We start from the raw sequence: 12,509 nt of genomic DNA on the forward strand, positions 1-12,509 counted from the left end.
CAAAGCGGTGTGACACACATATTGATGTTTTAGCCTCAGTAAAATTCTGAAGGTCACAAAAATCCAAGGATGGATATCGCCAGGCTCTGGTTTAATTTTGTCAAACACCCCGTCCACTAGTGCATTATAAGCCTTACCTGATGCAGGTACAGTTTTTCAAATACACAAACATCTACAAGCCCTTTCTGCGCCCTCCGCATTTAGAGATATTTTCATGCAGTTGCTAAACTTACGGACTCTGCAGTTGGATGTAGTACACATTTTTGTGTGCAAATTTATATGTTTTTACCTGGCCTTTATGCAGCCAGCTTGACTATCACTAGTGTAAAAACATTATATGGTGCTGAATAACTTTTTCTAAGATATGCATCCATTCACAATGGTTAATTTGTAGACCTGTAAGGCTCCAGTGTCTCACTGAGGAACTGTCTCCATGTAGTAACACTTAGTAAGGTAACCAAATAGACTTTTGCTTCCTGATCACATCATGGCATACTATGCAGTCCTACAGAAGATGGCAATTACATATAAACTGCAGGTTTTTCCTATTATGGGAAGTTGGAATCAATGTCTTTAAACAAATTTGCATCTGGATATAATGTATTCTGTTAAGCTTCCACATTAAACACATTAGAATCATCCTGCTATACAATTCTCAGGTCCACAACAAGCAGAGCATCTATACAAAATTGGCTTATTAGCTCTTTGCGCAATGAAGCTGTAATATACGTTCTTAGTTTCATGTTACTCAAGAAGTAATTTCAGCAGCCTTTAACACTAGTCTTACCCAGGTACTTTCTTCTTTTCATCATCACTCTCATACTCTGCCAAGATCAGCTCGTCATCAACCTGATCCAATGGCTGAGCAGTTTCAGAGCGATCTGATGCCAACATCTGCTTACTGAGCTGCAGTAGGCGGTTTGTCTCGTCATCTTCAATCCTCTGGAAAGTAGAGTACAGAAAAGTTACTACATAGCCCCACTGGGGAAGAGCACTGGCCCTCATATCCCGAAGTGCAGCTGTTTTATGGAATCATGTTCTCTGATCATGTATGGAGATGTGAGGTATGTAAGGCTACAAACAAGCAGCAGAAGATGCATCTGAAAGCATGAGGGGCCATAATACTATACCATAGCAATGGTGAATAACTTGCTATGGCAAAACAAGGCTCAAGTGCTGTCACACATTTTGTTGCTAGTGAAGCCTGGAATGGAATAGGCTATATGCGCACCAAGACAAACCTAGCACAAATTGATTCCACACTATTTTTGCTGTGTTTACATAACGATAGAGAAAAGACATTTCTATGCTTTCAACAGTAAACTTACAACCGTGAATGTGAAAAAAAGAATCCTCCTTAATACTTGGGAGTGCTGCACTGTCCCACCTGCTCATTTTATTTCTACCTAGCTTTGTTTTTTCCCTTGGAAACTGCACAATCATGGAAGCAGACAGGAGGTGCTCTATCTTTTCTATGCTATACACCATGGAAGTGACATCAGATGAAAGTTAGACATTCACAGTTTATCCCGCTTCTGCTTCCCTAAGGCTACTGAATGAATGGGGAGTTGAAAGTAGATTTGTAGTACAGTGACATAGCCCTTTTGCCTTCTACTGATGATGCCTACTCCTTATCATGGTTTAAGATCCACCCATTTTCACATAACTATCTCTTGCCTTCATCATGAGTGTGCCATGCATAAAGGTTGTGTCCGCATGATTCTCAGTGTGAATTGATCTCAATGTGAGACTGAGTCTGTGCATGTCTGTGTGTATCTTTCACTGTGTATCTACGTCCCCACCTGTCTTGGTCTGTCTGGTTGGTTTACGGATGCATGGTGAATACTGAGGTCCATTTGAACTCCTTGTGGGTGTTCCGGAAGGTGGTTGATCTCATTTGAGACGTGCCAGCTTGCACATACCCACTTCTAGCACAACCTACCAGAACATGATGTACCTAGCGGGGGGAAAGGGGATGAGAGGGAGGGAGTAACCATCCTATTTCTTTTTTCAGAATACTCTTCCCTCTGTGGGGTACTGGAGAGTGTAGGTTTCCCCTTGTCTAAATGACTCCATTAAACTAAGAAGACCTCTAGCTGACTTTGACACCCTGCCTTGGCCATGAAAGGAAGGTACAAATTGGTTCAGTTAAGCTAGTATTTGTTCCAGAGTGTCAGTACACCAAGATGGCCTGCACAGCAGTACAGGAGAGAGCATCTCACCAGAAGAGTAACCACTGTTGGAAAGCTACCCTATCTTCAGATTTGGCTTATATCATAAAGCCTCGACATAAACAAAATTTGACCGCTAACAGTTGCGCATTGTGCTGACAGTACTTGCTCCTATTCGGCAGCCTGTACAATGCAGTGAAAAGCAGTACCAAAGGGCACGCAATGGTCGAGTATAATGTATCAGAAGGCACCCATGCACATACTCAGATACCAAGTTCATCATGCACAAACAGAAAAAAACTAAGATCCTTAACACAGTGTTTAACCATTCTAAAGAAAAACCTATTGGGGTTAATTATGGGCAATAAATGGATCATCACAAGTTACCCTGATATTTTAACATGGCATAATAATAAACATGCATTTGGGAGGCACTCAAATACATCAAAACAGACAATAGGTCATGTATGAATGCTCATATTTTATTATTGATCTCTCTTTTGATTTCAATGATTTTTCCATCATATTTTCTCATTGACAGACCAAAAGACACACAATTGAAAGACATTCCCCTTCAACAATGCTTCAGTTATTCAATGATCCCAATCTAAATCATGCCTATTGCATAAGTCATTAGGGTATCCACACTGCCTATTTCTAATGTTTTCCTTCAAGTACTTTTAGTATCAGTTTCAATCACTGGAGTGACTTGAAACAATGAGTTTGAACTATGTATTTGAGAGATTCCTTCATCTTGCTTTGATGACTGCTAATCTCATGAAATGTATTTTAAGAGCACAAAGGTTTTAACGATTTAAGCAACATTTCAATTTTACATATGACTCGCATGGCATTTTCAGCAGCGGTCTTCAAAGCAGAAAGATGAACTCTCTTAACTACATAGATTAGACCTGTCTTCAAACTTTTCCCATAAGAACTCAGATGAAAAAAATCGGGAATAGAAATTGTGGATAGCTGAATGACGCAATTATACAATAGTTACGATTCAGACTGGAAACAATGAACAGCTGAAATCTTGATAAAGAGGGACATGTTTCTGCGGGTCCCTCACAGGAAAGAAATAATTTAATTGAAGGGTACATAACTGCCATACCAACTGAGATGAAAAACAAAACAAAAAATTGTGAAAGGTTTTATTGTTCGTTTTGTTAGTATTCGAGTGCCTTCTAAATATATGGGTTTCTTATGTCATTCTACTAAAAATATTAGCTGATTTGGGGACTTTGGAATAAATAGCAATGTTGGATATTTTAGCAGAGGCATATCATGCAGACCAGATTCACTCTTCAAACTCACCTTTCTTTTAGCGGCATATTTCAGTTGTACATTGTGGCGAATCTCTTCCAGACGGGCTTCCCTCTTCTTTCGTTTTATCTGCTCCTCCTATGGAGAAAAGGAAAAGAAAAGATTCACCAAAAAAGCTTACATTCTGCACAAATGCAACTCCATTCCTCTATAGCACACCAACAAGGGTAAACCTACTTTTAAACGTACTTGCTGTGAGAAAGTAGCCTCTTTCTAGCCTTGTTACCCCCACTTTTGGGCTGTTTGTGAGTGTATGTCAGGGTGTTTTCACTGTCTCACTGGGATCCTGCCAGCCAGGGCCCAGTGCTCATAGTGAAAACCCTATGGTTTCAGTATGTTTGTTATGTGTCACTGGGACCCTGCGAGCCAGGACCCCAGTGCTCATAAGTTTGTGGCCTATATGTATGTGTTCCCTGTGTGGTGCCTAACTGTCTCACTGAGGCTCTGCTAACCAGAACCTCAGTGGTTATGCTCTCTCAGTTCTTTCCAAATTGTCACTAACAGGCTAGTGACCAATTTTACCAATTTACATTGGCTTACTGGAACACCCTTATAATTCCCTAGTATATGGTACTGAGGTACCCAGGGTATTGGGGGTCCAGGAGATCCCTATGGGCTGCAGCATTTCTTTTGCCACCCATAGGGAGCTCTGACAATTCTTACACAGGCCTGCCACTGCAGCCTGAGTGAAATAACGTCCACGTTATTTCACAGCCATTTTACACTGCACTTAAGTAACTTATAAGTCACCTATATGTCTAACCTTTACCTGGTAAAGGTTAGGTGCAAAGTTACTTAGTGTGAGGGCACCCTGGCACTAGCCAAGGTGCCCCCACATTGTTCAGGGCCAATTCCCTGAACTTTGTGAGTGCGGGGACACCATTACACGCGTGCACTACATATAGGTCACTACCTATATGTAGCTTCACAATGGTAACTCCGAATATGGCCATGTAACATGTCTAAGATCATGGAATTGCCCCCTCTATGCCATCCTGGCATTGTTGGCACAATCCCATGATCCCAGTGGTCTGTAGCACAGACTCTGGTACTGCCAAACTGCCTTTCCTGGGGTTTCACTGCAGCTGCTGCTGCTGCCAACCACTCAGACAGGTTTCTGCCCCCCTGGGGTCAAGCCAGGCTTGTCCCAGGATGGCAGAACAAAGGACTTCCTCTGAGAGAGGGTGTTACACCCTCTCCCTTTGGAAAATGGTGTGAAGGCAGGGGAGGACTAGCCTCCCCCAGCCTCTGGAAATGCTTTCTTGGGCACAGATGTGCCCAATTCTGCATAAGCCAGTCTACACCGGTTCAGGGGACCCCTTAGCCCTGCTCTGGCGCGAAACTGGACAAAGGAAAGGGGAGTGACCACTCCCCTGACCTGCACCTCCCCTGGGAGGTGTCCAGAGCTCCTCCAGTGTGCTCCAGACCTCTGCCATCTTGGAAACAGAGGTGCTGCTGGCACACTGGACTGCTCTGAGTGGCCAGTGCCACCAGGTGACGTCAGAGACTCCTTGTGATAGGCTCCTTCAGGTGTTGCTAGCCTATCCTCTCTCCTAGGTAGCCAAACCCTCTTTTCTGGCTATTTAGGGTCTCTGTCTCTGGGGAAACTTTAGATAACGAATGCAAGAGCTCATCCAAGTTCCTCTGCATCTCTCTCTTCACCTTCTGCCAAGGAATCGACTGCTGACCGCGCTGGAAGCCTGCAAACCTGCAACATAGTAGCAAAGACGACTACTGCAACTCTGTAATGCTGATCCTGCCGCCTTCTCGACTGTTTTCCTGGTGGTGCATGCTGTGGGGGTAGTCTGCCTCCTCTCTGCACTAGAAGCTCCGAAGAAATCTCCCGTGGGTCGACGGAATCTTCCCCCTGCAACCGCAGGCACCAAAAAGCTGCATTACCGGTCCCTTGGGTCTCCTCTCAGCACGACGAGCGAGGTCCCTCGAATCCAGAAACTCTGTCCAAGTGACCCCCACAGTCCAGTGACTCTTCAGTCCAAGTTTGGTGGAGGTAAGTCCTTGCCTCACCTCGCTAGACTGCATTGCTGGGAACCGCGACTTTTGCAGCTACTCCAGCCTCCGTGCACTTCCGGCGGAAATCCTTTGTGCACAGTCCAGCCTGGGTCCACGGCACTCTAACCTGCATTGCACGACCTCCTAAGTTGTTCTCCGGCGACGTGGGACTTCTTTGTGCGACTTCGGGTGAGCACCGTTTCACGCATCCTCGTAGTGCCTGTTTCTAGGCACTTCTCCGGGTGCTACCTGCTGCTAAGAGGGCTCCTTGTCTTGCTCGACATCCCCCCTGGTCCAATTTGCGACCTCCTGGTCCCTCCTGGGCCACAGCAGCATCCAAAAACGCTAACCGCACGATTTGAGGCTAGCAAGGCTTGTTGGCGTTCTTTCGGCGGGAAAACACTTCTGCATGACTCTACAAGGCGAGAGGGATCCGTCCTCCAAAGGGGAAGTCTCTAGCCCTTTGCGTTCCTGCAGAAACCGCAGCTTCTTCTGTCCAGCAGAAGCTTCTTTGCACCCGCAGCTGGCCTTTCCTGGGCATCTGCCCATCTCCGACTTGCTTGTGACTTTTGGACTTGGTCCCCTTGTTCCACAGGTACCCCAGATTGGAAATCCAGTGTTGTTGCATTGTTGGTTTGTGTCTTTCCTGCATTATTCCTCTAACACGACTTCTTTGTCCTTAGGGGAACTTTAGTGCACTTTGCACTCACTTTTCAGGGTCTTGGGGAGGGTTATTTTTCTAACTCTCACTATTTTCTAATAGTCCCAGCGACCCTCTACAAGGTCACATAGGTTTGGGGTCCATTCGCGGTTCGCATTCCACTTTTGGAGTATATGGTTTGTGTTGCCCCTACCCCTATGTTTCCCCATTGCATCCTATTGTAACTATACATTGTTTGCACTGTTTTCTAAGACTATACTGCATATGTTTGCTATTGTGTATATATATCTTGTGTATATTTCCTATCCTCTCACTGAGGGTACACTCTAAGATACTTTGGCATATTGTCATAAAAATAAAGTACCTTTATTTTTAGTATAACTGTGTATTGTGTTTTCTTATGATATTGTGCATATGACACTAAGTGGTACTGTAGTAGCTTCACACGTCTCCTAGTTCAGCCTAAGCTGCTCTGCTAAGCTACCATTATCTATCAGCCTAAGCTGGTAGACACCCTATACACTAATAAGGGATAACTGGGCCTGGCGCAAGGTGCAAGTACCCCTTGGTACTCACTACAAGCCAGTCCAGCCTCCTACACTTGCCACATACAAGGCAGACACCGTAATATTTTACAAAATGTAAATGACTAAAAGAAAACGGTTACCACATAAAACCAGTTCTCCATCATAAGTATGTTGAATAAATTCATAAATGAGATTGCTTCTGAATGCATGCATTATCCCAGAACATTTTAATAGAGAGAAAAAAAAATAATCAAAAGGAAATTTGAAAATACCTGCAACTGTACTGCTGCTCAAACATCTTATTTTCTCACTTTATGCAAGAAATGGAAGGAAACTGTAACCATAGGTAGGCCATGACATACAGGAAACGTGGCACCAACAGTTTATGGCAACCACAAACCACCACAATCCCAATATGTATCACAGTGGTAGGTGATAGCTCTGTTTGTTTTGATGATCCAGTGACCAAAGCAGAGAGACTCTAAAACACAGATTCCATTACAGTGGTTTACTTAAGGAGAAAGACTAGCATTTATTAATTTAATACAGATATCCATGATGGAGGACTGGTGTTGCAGGAAAATAACTTTTTCATCATACCACCTTCATTGATATTCATGAACAATAGACTAGAACAGCAAGTTAATTCTGGTTTTAGAGACTATCAAGCAGGAGGCTTGCTCATATGCAAACTCTTACTGAACCCTTCCGCAAGTTACAACCTGATAAATTACCACAAAACAAATAAAGATCAAATAAAGTATGGAAAATTCTTAAAGCACTTCTGCAAGCCATTATAAGTCTGGGAGGTATCCCTCATGGGCAAAATTACAGATCATAACAACCTATTTTAGTATATCATTAATAAACGGTCAAAACAGTTTAGATGCCACAGAATAGAAGAATAGCAGTAAATAATAATAGGCATTGTTATTTACTCCTAAAATAAGAACTGGAAGCAAAGAAAGGGACAAAAGGCAGCCTAGCTCAGCACATAACAACTAATAAGAGTTGTTGACTTTAGTTTTAAAAGTCCAGTCTTGCTAAAGTGCTGTACAGAAAACAAAATAGGTGATTTACTGTAGAGATGAGACAGATGACTCTTTTGGCAAACAAGAAAACCTAACAGATGGCCAAAGTGTCTTTAAGAAACATACTGGCGATGGATCCTTTAATGAAGGGTAGACATGACCTGTTTTTGCAAGACATTTCAGCATTCTTATTTATCTGTATGCGGGTTGTCTTTCTGAAAATCAAGCTAATTATCAGGATCCTGTTTTGTAGGAAACTTACTAGGACAGCAAAAAAAACAATTTCATTAGTGTCAGAGAAGTCTGCACTAACAGAAGTGAGTCCTAGATAGGGATGAGTGGACCAGTGATCACTATTAGAATACTCTTTTTTAAAGTTGATGAAAAAACACAAATACATTTAAGAGCCTAACAGATCCTGGCCTGGGTTAACAAGATGCTTACTTCCACACTTTAGGGAAGACCACAAAAGGTTGGAATCAGTTCCCTTTCTTGTGCTTAGAAATTCTATACTGGACAAGAAGGGTTTCACTAGAGAATATCTTGCAGATGTTCAACTGTGTTCTTACCATTAAAAAAAACAGAGAGGTGCACAGTAGAGTAACATTGTTACTCCAGGAGTGACAGACCTTAACATCAGGCTCAAGAGTCCTTCAGACAATGCAGATGGTCTGGTACGAACTACTATTTCAAGGCTTTACAAGAAGACCATTGTTCACCAGAGGGCATTCATTAGCAAAAATGTTGTGGTGCGAATGACTTACACACATGAAATCTCAGGAATGTCGGTGGATGCTTCATGTACAGATGTTTCAAAAATTTTAAACTGGATGATCCATTTTGATCAAGTCACAGGAAGCAACCACCCTGAGGGAACATGCAAGAATGGTCATTAATCTACTCAAGAGACACGGTTTGGTCATCAATCAGAAGAAATTGGATCAGAGCCCTAGCGCATGAAAGGCACATTTATGCAGTTGGAATTCTGCAAACCTGACTTTGAATAGATACAACGTCAATGGAATTAGCAATTAGGTAGCCCTCGAAATTATAAAAATGGAATTCCGAAATATAGTTCAGAACCTGTTGTATCAGCAGTTCCTGATAACATTGGAGAACAAGGAAGTAAACCAAGAGAAGTCCAGGAGAGCAGAGGAAAGGTAGACTGGCCCTAACAAAAACCATTCAGAATGTTCATTGACCACAATAACAAACCTAGAGCCACAAGATGATGCAGTAAGGAAAAGGAAATACATTGGCTGAAAACTGGAGATGCTGGTATAAGTGTACTGTGCTAAAAATTACAAATTATTTGGAAAAGCCTCACTACCATAGCTGAAGTCACTAACAGAAATTTATATGTGGATCTGCCGGAGGACAAATACAGTGGAGAGGTCATTTACCTGGCTATTGTGTAAATCAGAAACATGCAGTATAACATCTGGTCCAGCACTAAAGAAAGGCTAGCCAACAGGAGAAATTTCCAACAATTTGGGGACACAGTTCTGAACCACCATCAAACCCTATGGAGGAACTATTAGAAAGTATCTTCCAGCTAGAGTGGTAAATGGCACAAGTGCTATTGATGCATTGTAGCAAGCTGGCTATCTATGTAGTGTACCAAATGTAAAGGGTACACCATGCAGATAGTACAGGCAACCCTTACTGGTTTAGAGAGGTAAAAGTGACAATCCCAAAAGATCTCTTTTGTGGTAGAATGGGCGAGCAGTTAGACTTATCAGAGGATAGTGCTAAGCATTTCTTGAGCACACAAAAATGAGACACACACTGAAGAAGAAACTTGAGACCAATTGTTTACAAAAATCGTTACTTTGTTTATATTATGTTTCAACACCAGAATACTTTCAAGAAGATAAGTCCTGTTGCAGTTCTAGAATGATGTAGCAAGTAACTAACACTTTTACTCAAATGTGCTTTTACGTGGTTAAGTTTCCCAAGTATTTTAACTGCATAGGGGGCCTTTCAATCAGTCCACAGGGGCCACCTTCAGTTAGGTGGATGCTAGGAATTTAAAGTCACAATCAGGACCAGCAGTTTAGTTTTACCTGCACTAGGGCATTCAGGTGCAGTGGTGCTAGTCAAGTCAGGTTTCCTGTGCACCACACACTTGGTGACGAGGGGTCCACCTAGAAAGAGGGTTCAAAGGGGGACTGCAGGACAAGTCTGGGAGCTCCCAACAGGGCTGACTAGTCAGTGGGGGCCCTGGGAGCAAGAGAATATCATTGCATGTTATGGACCCAGGACAGTGAGCTCTGGTGCAGCTGGTTTTTGTCGTCGGTGCTCCTGCATCAAGGCGCCCACAGAGCTTCAGGAGACCTGCAAGAAGAGGGACCAAACAGGACAGCTGAATGGCTCTGGAAGATGCCCACTGTGGTGCTGATGTCCCGCGATGGTGGGTCTTCGGGTATGCTGTTGAAGTGTGGGTTGGGCCTCAACAAGCCTTGGTTGTTGCAAGGGTCCAGTACCTATTTTAGCTGAGGTGACTCTAGGGCAAAATTAGTTTGGATGGTGGGGCGGAGCACGCAGGGCTCCCGGACAGACGTGAATCTACAAGGCTCTAGCTCAGCACCTACTCTGAGACCACCAAGCAGTATGGGGTTTAGTGAGGGGAGAGGCAGGAAGATACCCATGCATAGGAACACTTGGTGCTTTTAATCGTCCAAGCAGAACATTCAGTCACGTCCTGGATGGCTTACAGGAGGTGGCGCAGAAGTGGGTCCATCCTCTACGCCTGCTGAAATCAAAGATGGTGCCTCAGCAGAGTGCAGAGTCTCAGTACAAGGGCTGCTATACACACGGGGTGGTGCACATAGACAGCTTAGTCTACGGGAGGTTGGGTGGGCACAGTGAGGTGTGAAGGCACCACTGATATTATTTTGGAGGCTCCTCTGGAAGCAAGCCCTAAAGGAACCATGACCACCAGCATCCGTCCGGTGTGACAATGATATACACAAGGGAATAGAAGGGTGTATCAGAGACAAATTGTGGAAGGATAATGAGCCTGAAGTGAACAATTAGGTTAGTGGCTGACTGGTGAAACCTGATGCACATGTCAAAGGTATAGTTGCAGACTTGGAGACTGCACGTACTGCATTTACCTTCCTGGGAGATAACACAACATGCCTCCCAAAGAGATTAAAGAGACAGGAGCCAGAGAGAAAGAAAATAACTTTTCAAGTTAGAGGACCCCTCTTGCAATGCAATGATTAAATAGATTATATGGAGGAATCGCATAGTGCCTACCTGACCCAGGGTTAATCTCTGTTGAAGGACCTACTACAAGAGTTGGCCACCACCACTAAAAATGTTGCTGCCACAATATATGGCAGTCACTACTAAAAATGTTGAGAAATAGGTGTCTTCCAGAAAGGGATATCTAAAGGAATAAAAAAAAAAAAAAAGATTGCTACAGAGGCCCTAGTAAGGGGGATGGAGAAGTGGCACACAAAGTGGCACAGAGCTAGATGGCCAAACGGAAGAATAGGATGGGTCCCTACAGCAGCAGGATGCATTTAAAAAATATTTCATGTAAGGAATCAGGAACTCAAAGAAGGTTGTGCAAAGGCTTGACAATGAAGCCTGGCACAACTGTCCGAATCAGTTCACATCTCAAATCTGCTTCAGCAGTTCCTGCAGGCCCGAAAAGTGCTGGGCCAGGGAGCCCAAATAAAATCTAGAGATCCGCACAAGAAGGAAAGAGGAGATCTATCATGGGGCTATATTACTATGGTACTTGAAATGGGATTCTCAGTATGACTGGAGGCTGTCACCCACGCAGCATCTAAAATCACAGAGTTAAGATTTCGAGGCAAGAAGATTATGATGTTCCCTGATCTCAGCAGGACTACTCAAATTAAGAAACATCTGCTACAGTCTATAAAAAAGGAACTTTCTGCAACTAGGCAGAAGTCCTCCATTTGGTACTCAGCTAAATTCCCCATTAGGTATGATGAAAAGGATGTTTCTTTCACATAGCTACAAGCAGAACAAAAATTGGGGCAAGCAGGAACTTCCGCACCAAGATGAGTCAGGTTTAGGCAGAACCAAATTAGGAATGATGAGCGTTCCTCTTCTGTTGGGTTAGTATGTGGCTGCCTGATGAACCGAGCAGTTATCCTTTTAGCCAAGGGAACACCGAAAAACCTAACTCCTTGAAATCATAAAGGCTGAAATTAGTATCTGCCCTTTCCCTCTCCCCATCCCCAAGTCTTACAGAGTTGCACTTTTCGCAGTTGAAAATGAGCAAGTGTGTGATACTTATTTCTCAGAGTGTAGTAAGAAAAGAATAATGAACGAATATTCTTTTGGAGATAGTTTTGTTTATGCTGCCTTATGATAATAGAATTACGTCCCATAAAGAAGACTGAATCCTAAAAAATTGTTTCAGTAGTGTTCACTTTAAGATAATTACATGTTTATTTGCTCCGTATGTGTCAGGCCTGTAATGCTTCCCAGTATTTTAGTGAAGTTAAACACACATCTACCATTTATTTACATGCAAATAAGTAAGACTTCCATTACATTCCGACTCTTTTTGGCCTCTGAAGACCATTCTAATCCCCAGTGTTTACACCTCCTACGGCATCCTATCCCGATATGCCACAGTTTTTATGGGATGTGCAGCAAATAAGACTTACGCTGCCAGCCTGCATTTCACTAGATGGCAGTTCTATTGTGAATCTGTAAAAATGTATTCTCTAAGGACCTCGGAGGACCTGGAAGGAGGTGTGAGCACCATGCCTTGTGCAGCATCATAGTGAAC

At 43.2% G+C, this 12,509-nt stretch overlaps 1 protein-coding gene across 2 annotated transcripts in view; it reads right to left on the reverse strand.

Moving 5' to 3' along the window:
• DDX11 (DEAD/H-box helicase 11) overlaps positions 1–12,509 on the reverse strand; it is a 593,235-nt gene that overhangs the window by 406,715 nt on the left and 174,011 nt on the right. For both annotated transcript variants that reach the window (XM_069228147.1, XM_069228146.1), the window contains 2 exons: positions 3,489–3,575; positions 788–942 (listed from right to left, as the gene is read on the reverse strand). In XM_069228147.1, coding sequence (XP_069084248.1) covers positions 788–942; positions 3,489–3,575 — 242 coding nt within the window. The remainder of the gene's footprint in view (positions 1–787; positions 943–3,488; positions 3,576–12,509) is intronic.

Source organism: Pleurodeles waltl, chromosome 4_1 (genome assembly GCF_031143425.1).
Source record: "Pleurodeles waltl isolate 20211129_DDA chromosome 4_1, aPleWal1.hap1.20221129, whole genome shotgun sequence".
Lineage (NCBI taxonomy): Eukaryota > Metazoa > Chordata > Amphibia > Caudata > Salamandridae > Pleurodeles > Pleurodeles waltl.